The sequence below is a fragment of the Spermophilus citellus genome, assembly GCF_964194105.1.
Source record: "Spermophilus citellus genome assembly, chromosome: 4".
NCBI lineage: Eukaryota > Metazoa > Chordata > Mammalia > Rodentia > Sciuridae > Spermophilus > Spermophilus citellus.
This window is the reverse complement of record NC_138185.1, coordinates 114,630,094-114,649,006: the sequence shown is the minus strand read 5'-3', so window position 1 is coordinate 114,649,006 and position 18,913 is coordinate 114,630,094. Positions and strand designations below refer to the sequence as shown.

General features: G+C 39.6%; 3 protein-coding genes across 7 annotated transcripts in view; 1 reads left to right on the top strand and 2 right to left on the bottom strand.

Annotated features, from left to right (window-relative positions):
* Positions 1 to 303: 303 nt before the first annotated feature.
* SNAPC5 (small nuclear RNA activating complex polypeptide 5) lies at positions 304 to 4,339 on the bottom strand. 5 transcript variants are annotated; one of them, XM_081292726.1, is made up of 6 exons: positions 3,856 to 3,995; positions 2,589 to 2,714; positions 2,476 to 2,508; positions 2,120 to 2,186; positions 1,762 to 1,854; positions 304 to 707 (listed from the first exon to the last, which is right to left on the bottom strand). In XM_081292726.1, exons 4-6 carry the CDS (start codon positions 2,165 to 2,167, stop codon positions 600 to 602), a joined length of 249 nt encoding a protein of 82 aa, XP_081148852.1. In that variant the 5' UTR covers positions 2,168 to 2,186; positions 2,476 to 2,508; positions 2,589 to 2,714; positions 3,856 to 3,995; the 3' UTR covers positions 304 to 599. The 5 variants fall into 5 exon arrangements, with proteins under 5 accessions (XP_081148852.1, XP_081148853.1, XP_081148851.1 ...); XM_081292727.1 differs by lacking the exon at positions 2,589 to 2,714 and having other exon boundaries at positions 3,856 to 3,974; XM_081292725.1 differs by lacking the exons at positions 2,476 to 2,508; positions 2,589 to 2,714 and having other exon boundaries at positions 3,856 to 3,993.
* A 940-nt stretch (positions 4,340 to 5,279) lies between these two features.
* On the bottom strand, positions 5,280 to 11,126 carry RPL4 (ribosomal protein L4). The gene is made up of 10 exons (XM_081290822.1): positions 10,983 to 11,126; positions 9,706 to 9,877; positions 9,409 to 9,515; positions 8,807 to 8,945; positions 8,316 to 8,440; positions 7,246 to 7,375; positions 6,829 to 6,985; positions 5,901 to 5,984; positions 5,685 to 5,805; positions 5,280 to 5,603 (listed from the first exon to the last, which is right to left on the bottom strand). The coding sequence occupies exons 1-10, from the start codon at positions 10,983 to 10,985 to the stop codon at positions 5,367 to 5,369; spliced, it is 1,275 nt and encodes a 424-aa protein (XP_081146948.1). The 5' UTR covers positions 10,986 to 11,126; the 3' UTR covers positions 5,280 to 5,366.
* Positions 11,127 to 11,311: 185 nt separating this feature from the next.
* The window catches only part of ZWILCH (zwilch kinetochore protein), a 44,036-nt gene continuing 36,434 nt past the window's right edge, over positions 11,312 to 18,913 (top strand). Inside the window, exons 1-3 of the mRNA XM_081293258.1 lie at positions 11,312 to 11,583; positions 15,771 to 15,822; positions 18,373 to 18,468. Coding sequence (XP_081149384.1) covers positions 11,531 to 11,583; positions 15,771 to 15,822; positions 18,373 to 18,468 — 201 coding nt within the window. The 5' untranslated portion in view covers positions 11,312 to 11,530. The remainder of the gene's footprint in view (positions 11,584 to 15,770; positions 15,823 to 18,372; positions 18,469 to 18,913) is intronic.

Genomic DNA, 18,913 nt, shown 5'->3' with positions numbered 1-18,913 from the left:
TTATTTATAATTTATTCTGAAGCATCTTTTATCAGCGATGTTTCAAGCTAGATGTGGTAACAGCCACACAAAGCAGTCTAAGGTGGGCAGTGTTTCCATGTCTCTGAAACGTGGCAGCAGCTTGTGCTCTCAAGTGCCCTGTCCTTCGTCTTGTTATCTTTCTCTCCTAGACTGTGACCTAACTGTTCACAAGGGTTCAATCACACACAAACAGCTCTTAACTGGGTTTTCTGAAAGACTTGTTGACTGGAAAGCCTAGCTTGTATTTAAACTCTGCCTTTTGCAAATTCCAGACTTTCTCAGTAGGATTTCAGAGGAAATTTTATTTTGAACATAATTACTAAATCTAATCCTGTGACAGACACTTCACCATCCAAACTGCTCAACTTTAAGACGTTATATCTTTGATTTTGTTACTATGTTTCACTTTTCCTAAAACATTCTGGAACTTGAGTTATTACTGATGAAGCCACTTGTACAATGACACATTCCTCCTATGATTCTTGCTTTCCTTTCAAGTAGGCCATAGGACTTCTCTGAAGAAGTATCTGAGGCTTAGAAATATAATTTTTAGAACAAATCCTGGGTCTCATCCTCCTTTAGGAATCTGATTCTTCTTCTTCCTCTTCTTCCATCACATGGCTCTTTGTGCTCAATTCTAGTGCAGTTTGATTGATCGATGCTTCATTATCTACATGCATCAACATCTGTTAGCCAAGGACATCAAAGATTAGTAGAAAGGATACTGGCAGCAAAACAGCAAATTCTTAAAATGTTTCAAAATCAAATCTCAATTGTATATTCACCCCTAGCATTTATGACTAAGAGGTAAGCCACTTTGCTATATTCTGTTCTTCTAAGTTCTACCTCACTTCTGTTACCAAAATGGGGTAAGAGTAAAATGTCCCAGATTTACTAGAATGTTACCTCATTTACAAATATGGTTCTGGGAGAAAGTTCTAACTTAAGAATTGTGCAGACTAAATGACATAACTACAACATCCAGAATTGCTCACATTTGATGTATTAGAAAGAGTATGATTTTATTGACTTCCTTGAAGGCATGTGGTAAGAGGAGGGTAGGATGAGGACTGAAATTCATTTTTCAGTATTACACTTTGTAGTTGAAGCCACATTTTGTTTTTGACACATCCTTACAGAGATCTACATACTTCCCCAGGGTTCATCCGAGTAACTAGAGAGAACAAACAGGTGACCAGGAGGGAGTAGGCTCCCTAAATTGGTCAAAAGTGTAGTCAACTAATGTAGAATAGCCAGCTTCTTAAACTAGAAACTGATCCAAGGCTGGAGATACAGCTTAGTGGTAGAGTGCTTGCTTAGCATGTACAAGGCCCTCGGTTTGATCTCCAGAACCACCACCAGCACCAAAAAAAAAAAAAAAAAAAAAAAAAAACCAAAACCAGCAGCACTTAAAGTCCTTTGGGCTTGACAACATGCTTTATAATTTTTGGCCACCCAAGCAGCAGGGGAGCATAGTGAACTCTACACTCTCTCTCTGCCTGTACTTAATTTTTTTTTTTTTTTGTGAGGTGGGGGAGGTACCAGGGATTGAAGTCAGGGCACTTGACCACTGAGCCACATCCCCAGTCCTACTTTGAATTTTATTTAGAGACAGGGTCTCACTGAGTTGTTTAATACCTTGCTTTTCCTGAGGCTGGCTTTGGACTTGCCATTCTCCTGCCTCAGCCTACCGAGCTGCTGCGATTACAGGTGTGGGTGCATGTACTTAATTTTACTTACATCATGTGACTGTTCTGGTATACCAGGCTGAGAAGACAGCATCTCATCCCCTTTTCTAGAACTGATTATTGATTGGAGGGCCAATTCTTCAACCTAGAAGAGTTGAGGATATTTCATTACCATTTTTTTTAGATGTAGATGGACACAATATATTTACTTTTATGTGGTGCTGAGGATCAAACCCAGTGCCTCACGCATGCAAGGCAAGTGATCTACTACTGATCAACCCCAGGCTTTTCATGCCTTTTATTTTTGCTTTTTTGCAGTACTGGGGATTGATCCCAGAGCACTGAGCAAGGTAGGCACTCTATTATTCACCCACATCCTCAACACTTTAAATTCAGAGACAGGTTCTTACCCATTTGCTCAAGCTGGCCTTTAACTTGTGATCCTGCCTCAGCATCATGAACAGCTGTTTTCCCTGCCTTTTAAAGAGAGGAATAAATTCCACCTTCTTCCCTTTGGACTGTACAGGTGGGTTTTGTGTGTATGTGTGTCGTGTGTGTGTGTATTTTACTAGGGATTGAACCCAGAGCTTCCCACATTCTAGCCAAGCACTCTACCACTGAGCTACAACCCCAGCCTCCATTCCTCCTCACCACCACCACCACCACCCTTTTTTGAGACAGGATATCAAAGTTGTCAGCCTTGAGCTTTTGATCCTCCTGTCTTCCAAGTTACTGGAGTTATTGGCAGCACAGCCAAGGAACCCACCTGGATTCTGACTGGTCATATCTAGCCTCCCACCTGCATTAAAAAATAGACAAACAATGGAAAAAGAAAAAATGAACTTTATACAATTTGATCAAACCTTAGCCACTGTTTACCTTTTTCTTTTGTGCGCAGGCAGCTGAATCCAGCTAGCTGGGATCCAGACAGGTTCCCTGGCCTGGTTGCCAATAACACTGGGATTACAGGCATACACTGCACAGTGGGCAGTACAGGTGTTCTGGCTGAATTATGGTTTTCATTCACCAAGAACTAGCAGTTATGGAAGAAAACACAAGTGTATCATTGAATCATATGTGGAAGTCAGCCTGTGCAATTTATCAAGACCCTGTCTCAAAATAAAAAGTGAAAAGGGCTGAGAGTGTAGTTCAGTGGTAGTGTTCAATCTCCAGTACACCCCCGCCACACACACACACACAAAAGACCAGGCAACACCCGACTCCACAGAAGGCGGAGTTTTCAGACCTGAGCTTGTCTACTCAGTAATGAGAAAGCAAAGAAAGGGAGAAAAGAAAATCGAAGTGTTTCTTGAACCATGAGGGAATCTGGGTTTTGGGGACCATCATCCATACTATCACTAGGTACTTGTAGGGGTACTGTTGCAGTATAGACATAACTGTGGGTCATTATAATTACCCTGGAGGAAAATGCTTATTGTTTTGCTAAGTCAAAATTGTAAAATGCTTTTCAGTTTATAAAGGGCTTTTTAATCCTCATGTCATTTAGACTTCAAGACCTAAATAAGACAATTGAATAGGGATTAGCATGATCATCTCACAAGGGCTGAATTATCCACAGGTCTGGAAAGTGACGTAAACAGGCCTGAATCACCAACCTTCAAACTCATGGAGTCATTAACAGCTCCAAGAACTACTGGGAATTCTAAGCTTTGGGACCAGTCCCTCTCCCAGGGCTTAATATCTTCCACACCATGGGATATCTCAAAGGTCTATTCTTGGTTTGCAATACTAAAGCCATTTCAAGAATCAGTACAAACTAGTAAACGGGCTCAGGAGAGGGTTCAGGAAGAGATGGATGGGTAGGAAGACTAAGTGAGCTTTGGAGAAGAGGACACGTCCTCAGCGTGTGACGTGAGGGCCATCAGCACTGACGCGGGGCGAGGGCAGAGATGGTGTTGGGGGGCTACATTGCCAAACGGATTCTTGAGTCTCAGTCGAGACCAGCAGGGCCTAATATTCGAAAGCTCGCTTGCCAGGTGTTTCAGCTACACGAGTTTGTAATCTGCTAGGTCCGCGCCACGACGGACGGATGAGGACCAGGACAATCGACGGCAGAGGCAGGCTCCTCAAAGGGCTGAGCTCGGGGAGATGTCACGCAGGCGAAATGGTGGGGCGGTGGGGTCACCTTGAGGCGGTTCAGCTGGTCGTGCAGGGCCGCCTTCAGTCGCAGCAACGTCTCCTCCTCTTTGCGCAGCTCCTGAAGCCGGCTCAGCATCTCCGCTCGTCAGGACGCCAAGTTCCACGCTCTGTCAGCCTGGCGCTCGGTGATTACGCCATCGCCAATTCCCGGAAACGAAGGGGCGGGGCTTGAAGACAAATCGGAAGCGCTTAGCACGTCTCCTTCCGGCGCGTGCACTCGCCAGGTTACTCAATGGGTGGTGAGCTATGTGAAGGGTTTGGCTTTCTAGGAGACATTTGGACGCATGAATAATGATCAAGATTTCTAAAGCACAGGACAAAAGAACCTGAAAATAAGTCTTGAGTTTGGACAGGTTTTTCAACCCCGGTAGCGCATTTCCTCACACTAAGTGGCCAAACTGTAATAATTCAGAAGAGCAGTACTGGCTGCAGCACACTTCCAACGCGGTGCTTCAACTCCCACCTACACACTCCGGCTGTCTTGGGTAGAGCCCAGGGCTTCGTTCAGGCTAGGCGACTACAACCCCTGGCCCAAGCAGGTGTTTGACTCCACAAGCTTCCAGTTGCGTACCAAGGAAGGGATCAAAACCACCCGTTTCTAGTACAAGCTGTGGTACATGAACCATATTAATTCCTAGTGGACTCTAAAGGGGACTGACTGCTACTTAAGGAGCTAAAGAGCATGAAGATGAAGCTGTGAGGAAAAAATGCAATGAGAAACACCCATTTTGTCTACCAAGAACCAACAGTTGGCCCAGGAACCAGATCATCCCTTCGCCAACCATCCAGATACAAAACGACCTTGTTTATGTTTGGTTAACACATCTATGCACTAATACATGCACATGGTTCCAAAAAAAAAACCCCTCTAGAATCTTTCTAAATTATGGGTGACAAGTGCCAACCAACTTCCATCATTGTAAGCTAACAGAAGCACTTTCCCAGAGGTAACCAAATTCACTGGTTACTTCCAACACTGTATTAAACTGTGCCCTCTTGCGGTTGCTCAAAATGTCAAATTTCCATGGAATTTAACGCACATCCAGCCCTTTTTGGAAAGCAAATAGTTTTCTTGGGGGGGGGGTACAAGGGACTTAACTAAGGAGTGCTTACCCACCAAGCCACACCCCAGCCCCCCCCCCCCTAAACTTTGAGATGGTCTAAGTTGCAGAGGCTGGCTTTGAACTTGTGTTCCTTCTGCCTCAGCCTCCTGAGCTGCTGGGATTACAGGCAACCATGACCTCATAAGGTTGTGTGTGAGGCGCATTTCTAACATCTGTTTTTCTAGTGATTTATAAAATGGAATGCCACATCAAGCTCTTTGAAATAAGATACTGTGTCCACCTAAAACTAAAAAAATTTTTTTCTTAAGACCAGTGAAGTTTTACTAAACAGACCCAACAAAACATGTTTGTCACTGCATCTTTGATCAGCTCTTTATTCAAAATAAACTGTCCAAAATTATTTAAACTTATGGAATAAAACAGATTTTAGAGTTTATGCAGCAGACTTTTTCTCTTCTGCAGCAGGTTTCTTCTCTGCTGGTTTCTTTTCAGCTGTTGGTTTCTTGGAAGGTGCAGCCTTCTTCCCCACAGGCTTCTTCTGCTTAACACCAACAGCCTTCTTTCCCTGCTTCTTCACCACAGGCTTCTTGCCTGCAGCCCCCTTCTGATCTTTCGTATCTGATTTAGCTGCGGCTGCAGCTGCTGCTGCTTTATCCACCCGGAGTTTGTGCTGCAATAAATTAAGTAAAAAGTTTAAGTTAAAAAAAAAAAAAAACTCCACATTATTAGTAAAAACAAATGGATCACTTACATTTTTGGCCTGGCGAAGAATGGTATTCCGGCGCATAGTCTTTGCATATGGGTTTAGCTTCAACATGATTCTCAGGTTTTTCAATGGATTCTTCTTCAGGACCCTGCGATGAATCTTCTTACTATGAAAAGGTAGACACTTATTAATTTACTTACATTATTCATATTTTTGAATAATTTGGCAGAAAGAATGATACTATAAATATCAGAACTTTACCGTGGTGCCCTGAGAGCTCTTTGAATTTCTGGGCTCTTCAAGATTCTGCTCAAGTCTGTATTGATCATCTTGTGCATAGGGAGGCTGAAGGAAAATGATTAACAATGGATACCTAAATTCTCAAGTAGGATGAGGATGATAAACTTCAACACCTTTATTTTATTTTTTTTAAATGGCAATTCTTTTATTTAAAAAAAGATAGTTTTTTAGTCCTCAATGGACCTTTACTTTTATTTATTTATATGTGGTGCAGAGACTCAAACCCAGGGCCTCACACATGCTAGGCCAAGTGTTCCACCACTGAGCTACAACCCCAGCCCAACAACATCTCTATTTTTAACCATTTCTCTCTCCAGAACTCAGTAAAAATTTCCACTAAACTATCTTCAGAAGCACTGGCCAAAGAAGTATTTACCATTCTAGCATACTGTTTGCACATAAAGGGAAATGTCAGCCAAATAAAACCCATTATTTATATAAAGTATGCAGCTAGGTGTGGTGACACATGCCTTTAATTCCAGGCTGCAGCAGTTTGAAACTAGCCTGTGCAGCTTAGAAAGATCCTGTCTCACAATGAAAAAAAGGGGTGGGGATTTAACTTAGTGATGAGTGCTCCGGGGTTTAAACACTAATACTACCAAAACAAAACCAAAAAAATCCCATGAGGGGCTGGGGTTGTGGCTCAGCGGTAGAGCGCGTGCCTAGCATATGCGAGGCCCTGGGTTCAATCCTCAGTACCACATAAAAATAAATAAATATATTGTGTCCAACTAAAAAATAAATATTAAAAAAAAATCCCATGAAAACTATGCTAACCAATTCTGAATGCTAATGTACATAGAGATAAATGGTTAAAAATAACGGTGCTGAAGTTCACCATCTTCAGTTTAAATCTATGTTCAGTATTTAAATATAAAAAAGCACTCACTTATAGTTACTCTTGAGGGAAGCAGCCTTACGCCAAGTGCCATATAGTTCATCTAACTTCCGAAAAGCACTTTCAGTCCAAATGCAGAAACGCCCCACATGCCCACCAGGAGCAAGTTTCAAAATGTTCAGTTTGCTTACATTAAGTAGAGTAATTCCTTTTAAAGGGAAAGGAGAATTAGAAAGGCATTTTCAACATAATAGAAACAATCTTTATGGCTTCACCAGGAACCAAGAACTATCTTCTCAATTTTACAAAGTTTCAATCATGGATAGTACAATTCATTCAGCTAAGAATCAGAATTTCCACAAAATCATTTATTTCAGAAACACGGACCATAAAGTGGAATCTCATCATAATCAAAGCTGAACAAGGATGCAACGTGAGTAATCAAAACAAAAACACTGTAAGGATTACCAGGTATGTTTCTGAAGGCCTTGATGATACCATTGTCTTCATTATAGATGATACAGGGGCCCCTGCGCTGGATACGACGACGGTTTCTCATTTTGCCTTTGCCAGCTCGCATTCGTTGAGAGGCATAGACCTACAAAATGAGCAATTTCAGTATTAAGGTAAATCAAGTATTAATTATTAAGGTATAGATCTGTCCTGGATCTTCATAGTTAAGTACGTGCTTTCTCAGACACCATTCTGACAAAGTATTGCATCTATACTGTGTATACGTCTTTCCTAGTAATTATTCCCTAGATAATATAATGCAGAACTATTTAGGTAGCATCTACATTATATTAGGTAAAAATAATTTTTTAAGATGATGTATATAGGTTATATGGAAATACTATAGTACCTCACTTTGTGAGGCTTGGGCATTAATGGATCTTATTATGGAACAAGGATGGTCCTGCAATCAATGCCCATCTTTCACAGTTTTCCTCTTGAAAATCAACAATCTGGGGTTGGGGTTGTGGCTCAGCTGTAGAGCGCTGGCCTAGCATGTGCAAGGCCCTGGTTTCGATCCTCAGCACCACATAAAAATAAACAAAATAAAGGTATTGTGTACAACCAAGAAATAAATATTTTTTAAAAATGCTTAAAAAAGAAAAAGAGAAGAAAATCAAGATCTGACAAATTTCTACACATGAAACCCAACAAACTGGGGGTTATGGTTCGAGGTCAGTAGTAGAGTACATGCCTTGCATGTGGTGAGGCACTGGGTTCAATCCTCAGAACCACATAGAAATAAATGAATAAGATGAAGGTATTGTGTCCACGTACAACTTACAAACAAAACCCACCAAACTGAAAATATGCATATTAAGCCCACCTTTTTTTTTCGGTACTGGGGATTGAACCCATGGGCACTTAACTGAGCTACACCCCCAGTCCTTTTTAAATGTATTTTTTAAGAGACAGGGCCTTGATAAATCCCTGAGGCTGGCCCTTTGAACTTGTGATTCTCCTTGTCTCACCCTCCCTAGCTGCTGGGGTTACTGGCAGGTGCCATGGCACCCAGCTAAGCCTACCTTTTTGATATCATTCCAGGCTTTAAGCTTCTTAAGAAGCAAAACAGCCTCCTTGGTCTTCTTGTAACCTTCAACTTTATCTTCCACCACCAAAGGGAGTTCAGGAACTTCCTCAATTCGATGACCTGACAAAACCAATTCAATACTTCTCTGGTTACCTGAATTCTTTGAAAAAGATTTTATATAACTTACAAAAGCAAAATGGTACACAATTTGCCAAATCAGAATTTCCACAAATATCATTTGTTTCAGAAACACGGACCAATTAAGTGGAATCTCATCATTTTGACAAGTAAAAATGTGCACAAGGGAGATGATGTGATATGAAAAGCTTTCTAATTATATAATTACTATTTGAAGAATTTCCAGTTACATAGCTATTGTTAGATCACCAACTTGATATTTAGAAGTAATCAAAACCTATTCTTAATAAAGGGAAATTTAGACACTCTAGGATGAACACAGGCAAATTATAACAAAATATTACAAACCTTTAGACATGACCAGTGCCGGTAAGGCTGAGGCAGCCAAAGCAGAGCAGATGGCATATCGCTTTTGGGTTGTGTTCACTCTCCGGTGCCAACGACGCCATGTTTTGGTTGGTGCGAACATGCGGCCTCCTCTACACATCTATTTCCTTAGTTAAGAATAAAACTTCTTGGGGCTGGGCTGTGGCTCAGCAGTAGAGCACTTGCCTAGGATGTGTGAGGCCCTGGGTTTGATCCTCAGCACCACATAAATATAAATAAAGATATTGTGTCCAAGTACAACTAAAAAATAAATATAAAAAAAGAATAACACTTCTTAAAATTACACATTAGGAAATGGTTATGTCTTGCTCAGTAACAATTTTCGTCAACCTTCTGTAACAGCTTACTGACAGCAGGCAACTGTCGCTGAGAACAGAGTAAGACGCAAATTACGACATCATTGCAAGAGAAACCTCCCTGCGTGAAGCCTTTTCTCTTGAAGAATAATTTTAATTTCACATGTGTCTCGAGCAACGGGTAACTTGAACACTTAATAATGTGTATAAACCGGGCACAGTCTGCTAGATTCCACAAACTGACCAGTGTAGGTAGTAAAAGGATACATTTCCAAAGGCACCCTGGCCAGAACGGTGAGTCCCACCACCTCGAACTCTGGGGATTCGAGCCACAGCTCTACCAGTACCCCAAGACTCAGCACTGGTTTGATGACCTAAATGGGAAGAAATTCAATTTTAGCTACCTAGACATAACCAATCTATTTGACTTGTGAATGGCAACAAACAGCATCAGAATATCCAAGAAAATCATGTGGGTCAGAAACACGGACCAATGAAGTGGAATTTCATCACTACTGTAAAGCAACCTTAAAATACCAACCCAGAGAAAACATGAATCCATACCTGCCAATTCACTGACAGCATAGGGCTGTCTGTTGTTTTTACGCAAGTTGGTATGAACAAAGTTCACAATATCTGGTCGAATTGGGGCCTTGAACACAGCAGGCAAAGTGACATTTTTGCCAGATGACTCCCCCTTTTCAGAGTACACAGATATCAGGGGTCGAGCACACGCCTTGGGGAAAAAAATTGACAAGCAACATTAGAGGTGAACCCTTCTCATATGCCAACAGCAAACTATCAGTTATATAAGAGCTCAGTTTTGTGAGGCAGACATTGCTTAAGGCTTAAACACCATATAAAGCCTCAAACAATATCAAATTATTAACACTCCAATAAGTTCTTAGGCCTGTCCCAAGCTCCACAATTTTCAAGGGCTGAAAATGCAGTTTAACTTCACCACCTAAACTTTCTGAACTCACTCATCCAACCTTTCATTTCTGTTGCTCCCCCTTACCTCTTCCAAAGCTTGCTAGTAAAAACTTGTCAGGTTACTTCAGCACTGGGCCTCGTACAAGTGCTGGACCACTAAGTTATGAGGTCACCTTCTCCAATCACGGTTTTAAGTTGATAATTACATCCTCTCCAATTTCCTAAGTCAAAGGCACTTACAATTGAATATTACTATGTTTTCAGTCCAAGTCAACTGCAATCCATGTATCAGAGTGTTGTCTGTCTTGTTCACAAACTCCAGTACATTACATAGCACACAAGCATGGTATTTAAAACATAGTGGACACCCAACGTTAGTCATACCGTGAGTTTGCTAAAAGTTTAAACATTAGACGATGTCAAATACAGCAACGAATCTTAACGGAGTCTCAAAGCTTTTTACAGAAATCATCTCAATACTGGGCATTCAGGAAAAGGTTTAATACAAGTCTTCCCCTCTTCAACAAAGTTCCTTAAAAGATGGAAATATACCTAGCTAGAGAGCACATTTAGACATAAGGCACAAACCTGTCCTTACCACCCACCTTCTCAGGCGCCCAGAGCTCCCATTCTCAACAGAACTCTAGTTTTCCAGGATCCAAAAGCAGCTAGAATCCAAAAGTTCGTTTGAGAACGACCGAGGAGCTTCCAGGCGCGCCCTAGTGCCCGGCCTCCCACGTTGCCTAAGATGGCTGCCGGGTCGCCATACAACCCAGTTCTCCCCGAAAATAGACGCCTTTGGAACTCTCGTCCTCGATTCCTCCCCTGCATATTTTGTTTTCTGAACCCTCGTCACTCCCTTCTCAATCTGGGCAGGCGAAAGTCGAGGTAAGAAGATTTCCACTCACCATTGCCGGGAGAGGAGAGGGCCACGCTCCTCTCACCCCAGCTGCTCCCACAGGAAAAGGAAGTACTTAGAACTCCTTACTCTATATGTAACCTTCAGCTTGTTCACACACTGCCCCGCCACAGAACAAACGCAGGCACAAAATATCTCTCTACTATACTAAGTAAATAAAAAAAACGGCGTATTATTTTTTTATATGTATCAAACATTTGGATTCTATGTTTCCAAATCTTAGAAAACTTGCTTAGAAAGGAGGGACTCCTTTTAGCGGAATAATCCTTAAGAGGGCGTGACCAATCTCGCGAGAGGAGGAGTCTTTGCAACCACTACATTTATTTAAAAAAAAATTTCTGACGGGAATAGAGAACTATTGTAACAAGAAATTTCACTGAGTGCTCTATAAACAAAGTTTAATTATACGGACAAAAGGAATTGGTTTCCAACTAGTAAAAGTAGTCCCGGCGGGGCGGGGTTACGGCCTCTGACGTCGGCGTCCGGGCGCGCAGTTCAGTTTGGCGGTTCCGGAGTCGGGAGTAAGACCGGGACAGAATGTGGGCGCAAGTGAGCCGAGGAGCTGAGGAGTTTTACGCTCGCCTTCTCCAGTGAGTCGTAGTTTATACCGATAGCTGGATATAGGAACAGCATTTCTAGATACTCTCTAGGTATCTAGATCCCGCCCCAAGCTTTTTGCTGCACCTTGAGAATGAGCGCTTGGCCTGCTTTGCTGGGGAAGAGACCGGCCTCCTGCTTCAGTGTGGGGGCCCTGCCTGTGGTCCTAGGAGAAAATATCTGCACGTTATCAAAATAGGCAGAAGGTGACACATATTTAGGAGGCAACTTATTTATTCTGTTTTTGCGCACGCTTGTGATTTAAGTAGAGGCATCTCCCAGGATATGGAAACTGGATGTCGCCATCCTTCACCTGTTCAAAGCCTTGCTAAAAGTGAAACGGATTCTTATAGTCTGTTCAAAGTGGTTACCGTATGATCTACACTTTTAATGATAACGGCATGAGGTGTTGATTTTAAAAGCACCTTTTTTTTTTCACTGCTCCACGACTTCATTTTGTTCTTATAGTTAAGTATTACAACCAAAGGGATTCTATTAAGTTCTTCACCATACATTAAAGTCTAATTCAGTGGGTCGGAAATTTGCGTGTGTATCAGAATCACTTGGAGGATTCTCAAAACACAGATTGCTAGGTTCCACCTCCAGGGTTTCTCACTTATTAGGTCTGAAGTGGGCGCCACAGAATTTGCCTTTCTTACAAATTCATTATTCTTTAAATGCTATAATTTTTCATGGTCTTTACTGCTTTTCCCCTCTGCAGTAATGCTTTGCATTATGACGAACACTAGCATTTTAAAAGAAACTAACAGTGTCTCGGATATCTTTCAGTGTGAGAATGTATGTATCTATCTGATCGTTTACTTGCTCCCACATTCTGCCCTGGTCTTATTCCAGTGTCTGGAAGTATACAGTACTTCATTCTGTGGTTGTTCTATGATAAAACTTAAGCCCTTTATACTTCCCAAATATTTAATGAGTGTTATTAGTTTTTTTCTTCACTTGTAAGCACCAAAAGTTTCTGTCTCTTGTTCCTCTATATCCAGCTGCCTAATGGAAATTTTTATGTGGAGTCTCAAAGTCAATACTTGAAGACTGAGTTAATCTTTCCACTTAACCTGATGTTTTTCTTCTGATTGATTGATTGATTTTTGTAGATTGAACCCAGGGGCACTGTACACTGAGCGGCATTCTCAGCCCTTTTAGTTATTGTTTTAAGACAGGGTCTCACTAAATTACTGAGACTGGCCCAGAACTTTCGATCCTCCTGTCTCAGTCTCTTGAGTTGCTGGCATTACAGAGGTATGCCACTGAACCTAGCTCCACTCTTGAATTCAGTCTCTGAATTAAAAGAGTTCTAAATCCAATACCCCCAACTTCCTTCTCTTTTCACTGTCCCCTACTCCCACCTCATCTAGGCTGTCCTTTTATCTTTGCTTCACTCCTGTTGAGGCCACTATGACTTCTCTGAAGTGCTTGAAGTTATTCACAGCTATTTTCCTGGACTCCAAGTTATATTTCTCATTTAAATCTTTCAGTAAATTCCCCTGGGCTTTCAGATAAAGTTCAAGCCCTAGCTAAATCTCCACCATAGCTTCCTGTACAGTACTTGCCTCTGACAGAGCACTCATGACCCTGTAGCTAGCTCTTGATTTACTCTTTGGATTCCAGTCAAGACTGCGGCGTTCTCTCTGCCTCCACCCCATGCTGGGGATTGAACCCAATAGTGCTCTACCACCAAGCTATATCCTCAATCCTTTTAATTTTATTTTTGATACAAGGTCTTACTAAATTGCAGAGGCTGGCCTTGAACTTGACATCCTCCTGCCTCCTGTGTTTCTGGGATTATAGGTGTTTACCACCTTACCTGGCTAAGACTGTATTTAACATCCCTAGCATCTAGCAAGAGTGCCTGGCTTAAAATATGTATGTTTGTTGACAATTGTTGAATGACTGACTAAGTAATATCCTTGAGTCATACTTAAAAGGTAAATGTCTTTAAGAATAAGTCATAATCTAACACAGTATGGCAAAAGCAAATTAGTCACAGGCCTGCTCTCCTGTTTCTATTTCAGTAGGTCATATATTAGATCAAATAGATGTAAATGGTATCCTAAAACAATGCTATTGGGGCCCTTCAAAGACTTTTTCAGAGTGTAGATCAGGCTGATGTGATTTTGGTATTGCATTTTAGTATGTTAATTTATAGTTCATATGTAAAATTTATTGAATTAAGTGATAGTTATTAAATGATATCCGAGAGGTTTTTGCTTATATTTTAAAAAGGAAATATTTAAATTATTATTATTTTTTTATTGGTTGTTCACAACATTACAAAGCTCTTGACATATCATATTTCATACATTAGAATCAAGTGGGTTATGAACTCCCATTTTTACCCCAAATACAGATTGCAGAATCACATCGGTTGCACATCACATTTTTACATACTGCCATATTAGTGACTGTTGTATTCTGCTACCTTTCCTAACCTCTACTATCCCCCTTCCCCTCCCCTCCCATCTTCTCTCTCTACCCCATCTACTGTAATTCATTTCCCTCCATGTTTGTTATCCCATTCCCCCCATAACCTCTTATATGTAATTTTGTATAACATGTAGAAATAGATAAAGCAATTGTGAAATTCATATGGAAAAATAAAAGACCCAGAATAGCAAAAACAATTCTAAGCAGGAAGTGTGAATCAGGTGGTATAGTGATACCAGATTTCAAATTATATTACAGAGCAATAGTAATAAAAACAGCATGGTACTGGTACCAGAACAGGCGGGTGGACCAATGGTACAGAATAGAGGACACAGAGACTAATCCACAAAGCTACAACTATCTTATATTTGATAAAGGAGCTAAAAACATGCAATGGAGAAAGGATAGCATCTTCAACAAATGGTGTTGGGAAAACTGGAAATCCATATGCAACAAAATGAAACTGAATCCCCTCCTCTCGCCATGCACAAAAGTCAACTCAAAGTGGATCAAGGAGCTAGATATCAAATCAGAGACTCTCTGTCTGATAGAAGAAAAAGTAGGCTCCGATCTACAGATTGTGGGGTCGGGCTCCAAATTCCTTAATAGGACACCCATAGCACAAGAGTTAATAACAAGAATCAACAAATGGGACTTTCTTAAACTGAAAAGTTTTTTCTCAGCAAGAGAAACAATAAGAGAGGTAAATAGGGAGCCTACATCCTGGGAACAAATTTTTACTCCTCACACTTCAGATAGAGCCCTAATATCCAGAGTATACAAAGAACTCAAAAAATTAGACAATAAGAGAACAAATAACCCAATCAATAAATGGGCCAAGGACATGAACAAACACTTCACAGAGGAGGACATACAATCAATCAACAAGTACATGAAAAAATGCTCACCATCTCTAGCAGTCAAGGAAATGCAAATCAAAACCACCCTAAGATACCACCTCACCCCAGTAAGATTGGCAGCCATGATGAAGTCAAACAACAATGAGTGCTGGCGAGGATGTGGGGAAAAGGGTACTCTTAAATTATTTTTTTTTAGTAACTGTCAAATTTACTGTTTTTTTGTTTGTTTTAAGTAAAAGCTCACAAAATGGAGAAGAGATGGTTCTATTTAGCCAAAATCTAAGATCTGAGACTTTTAAGTAACTTCTCAGAAGTTAACCACTGATTCAGTGTCAGATCAGAATTTACTCACTTTTAATCTTCCAAAATTTATGTGGTTATGTATTTGAAAAAGCATAAGTGAAGAGGCCAACGACATAAATTTCTGCTGCCTCTAAGAAACAAATATGTCTGCTGGGTGTGGTGGTGCACATATGTAATCTTAGCAATTTGGGCATCTGAGGCTGAAGGATTGCAAATTCAAGGCTAATTTTGTCAACTTAATTCGACCCTGTCTCAAAATAAAAAGATAAAAAGGGCTGGGATGTTGCTCAGTGGTAAAGGGCCCCTGGGTTAAATGCCTAGTACCAAAATTTAAAAAAGAAGAAGAAACTTGTGTACAATTGTGGGTAGCAGTTCATTAATCTATCACAATTCTTTTTTTTTCCTTCTTTATCTAAGCACTTCTTTTTTCTCCTCTTTCCAACTATGCCCTAGGGCTGCCATAGGTGTTTTTATTTTTCCCCTCACTGATATCACGCAGAGGTAAAGTGCAGCTAACTTCTGAGTTTAATTAAGCTATAGCTCTATTTTTCACATGTGGTTCTTCATTTCAGAGAATTTAATGAAGAAAAGAAAGGAATCTGTAAAGACCCATTTATCTATGAGGTATGAAATGTTTATTTGGTTTTTAAACACAACTTTACCCTAAAAATTGTAGGGTTTTAAGTCAGATTTATTGAAATTAATTTACATTCAGCAAATTTCACTGTTTTGGGGTACAGTTCTGTGAGTTTTGACAAATACCTTTAGTCATATCACTTCTATAATCGAGATATAGAACATTTTTTTAATATTTTTTAGTCATTGATGGACCTTTATTTAATTTATTTATTTGTATGTGGTGCTGAGAATTGAACCCAGGGCCTCACATGTGCCAGGCAAGCACTCTACCTCTGAGCCACCACCCGAGCCCCAACATTTCTTTATCTCTGAAAATTTTCTCATATTAGCTGAGTGTGGTAGCACACAGCTTTAAGACTGAGGCAGGAGAATTGCAAGTTTGAGTCCAGCCTGGGCAACTTAGATAAATAAAAAGGGCTGGAGATGTAGCTCAGCATATAGAGTGCTTACATAACATGTGTGAGTCCCTGGGTTTAATTCCTAGTACCAAACACAATTTTTTTTTCCTCATGTTCTTGTGAGGGTAACCTTTTCCCCTGCCCTTATTTCCTAGCAACTACTAATTTGGTTTTTGTCACTATAGTTTTGCCTTTCTCTCTCTCTCTCTCTCTCTCTCTCTCTCTCTCTCTCTATATATATATATATATATATATATATATATATATATATAAAATCATCTAGCCTTCTGGCTTTTTTTTCCAATCAGTATAATGCATTTGAGATTCATCTATGTTGTTTATGTATCAATAATTCATTTTTATAGGTGTACTACAATTGTGTTATCCAATCCTGATTGAGGGATATTTGAGTTATTTCCAGTTGTTTTTTTTTTGTTTGTTTGTTTGTTTTTTTGGCACCAGGGATAGAGCTAGGAGCACTTAACCACTGAGCCACATCCTTAGTCCTTTTTATTTTTTATTTTGAGACATGGTCTCACTAAGTTGCTTAGATCCTCATTAAGTTGCTGAAGCTGGCTTTGAACTTGCGATCCTCCTGCCTCAGCCTCCCAAGCTGCTGGGATTTCAGGAGTGCGCCACCAAGCCCGACTTGTTTCCAGTTTTTGAGGCTTATGAGTAAAGCTGCTTTAAATATTCATGTATTTGTTAAGCATCTGATATGTGCCAAGTATTCCATAGGAGATAATTAGTGAATTAAATAGTATATATTAAAAGACAAGCTGAGGAGAAATAATTGTGGATAAGTGTTAATATCTATATCCATCTGTATAAATAAAATATGTAAAATTCACAAGACAAAAATTAATAGAAGAATAGTTTTTTAGGGCTGCTCTTACAAAGTACCACAAATAAGACTGCTTAAAACATGAAATTTATTCTCAAACAGTGTTGAAATCTAGGTGTTGCTAGGACCATGCTTCCATGATCAAGGCCAGCCTAGGCAATTTAGTGAGTCCCTCCCTGTCTCAAAAGATCTGGGCATGTAGCTCAGCGATAGAGCACTCCTGGGTTCAATCCCCAGTACTGCTAAACAAACAAACAAACAAATAATTTGGGTATGATGTATTTGACAATATTAATGTGATTTTAGGTGTTCATCTTAACATTTTTGATAGATATTTACTTTCCATTATATATTGTAGCAAATAACTGGAAACTACCAAAATGTTGCACAAAATAGAATTAATATGTGAATTAATATGTGTATCACAGTTTATTTACCCATAGAATTAATATGGTAGAATGATAGAACCATACTACTAGGAAGAAAAAGAATAATGACATGGAAAAAGGTTCATGAAAATTATTGGAATATCCTGTCTTTATACTAAACAAAATTCTGTCCAGATATCTAAATAGACATTTTCTTTCTTTTCTTTTCTTTTTTTTTAATGGTGCTGGGGATTGAACCCTGGGCCTTGTGCATGCAAGGCAAGCATCCTACAAACTGAGCTATATTCCCAGCCTCACATTTCTTTTTACATAAGTGACAATTTTTTGTATGCCTTGTAAAAGATCTGACAGAATATAAGCCAACCAGATTGAAAATAGTAGTAATTATACTGGGTAGTAGAATTATGGGTGATTTTTTAAAAACTTATATTTAAAAAAAGCATTTTTTACAATAGTTGTGTATTGCATTTGGAATGAAAAAATATATAAAGTTTCTGCAAACTGATAGTGGTAAAGTTTTAAAATTTTATAGTACAATCAAAAGAAAGGATAATATTTAATAAATTGGTAATTTTATGCTACAAAACAGTAAATACAGAGTGTGATTTGGGGAAAAGGATGTCAATGTGGTTCAAAGCAAAGATGACTTTACAAGGCAGTTGCACCTCAGGTAGACCTTGAAGCATGAAGAGGTGTTAGGTTTAAGAGCTAAGTTTTCTAAACATCATGAGAAATAACATGGACAAAAAAATTAATAAAATCTTTTAAAACATATGACTTGTTAAAATCTCTTCAGGTCACTTACATAGAACCAAGTGTGTTTATATATTTGTACAAAAGTGTGTGTGTGTGTGTGTATTTATATATATATATAAAAACATTGCTTAACGTGTGTTTTTAACAGGCTGATATCCAAGTGCAATTGATCAACAAAGGTCAACCAAACCCTCTGAAAAATATTCTAAATGAAAATGACTTAGTATTCATTGTGGAAAAAGTGGTAAGCAGTGCTTGGGCTTTATGGTTATATGATTCTTTTTTTAATATTTATTTTTTAGTTGTAGTTGGACACTGTATGCTTATTTTATTTATTTTATATGGTGCTGAGGATTGAACCCAGGGCCTCATACGTGCTAGGTGAGTGCTCTACTGCTAAGCCCCAGCCCCAGTCCTGTATGATTCTTAGTAAGTAGATTGGCTTCCTTGGGAATAATCACACACACACATCTATCAGCATTAGAGAGAGTGTATATAATTCTTTTAGGAATAAGCATAGTGCTGTCTAGTAGAAATAAACTGTCAACCATATATGTAGTTTTAAATGCTTTATTAGTTTTATTAAGAAAAAGAAAGAAGTGAAATTATCATTGAGACAATAAAGTTGACTTTTTTCTTCTTTTGTTCAGTCCTATGAATTTTGACATACATAACGATTCTTATAATCA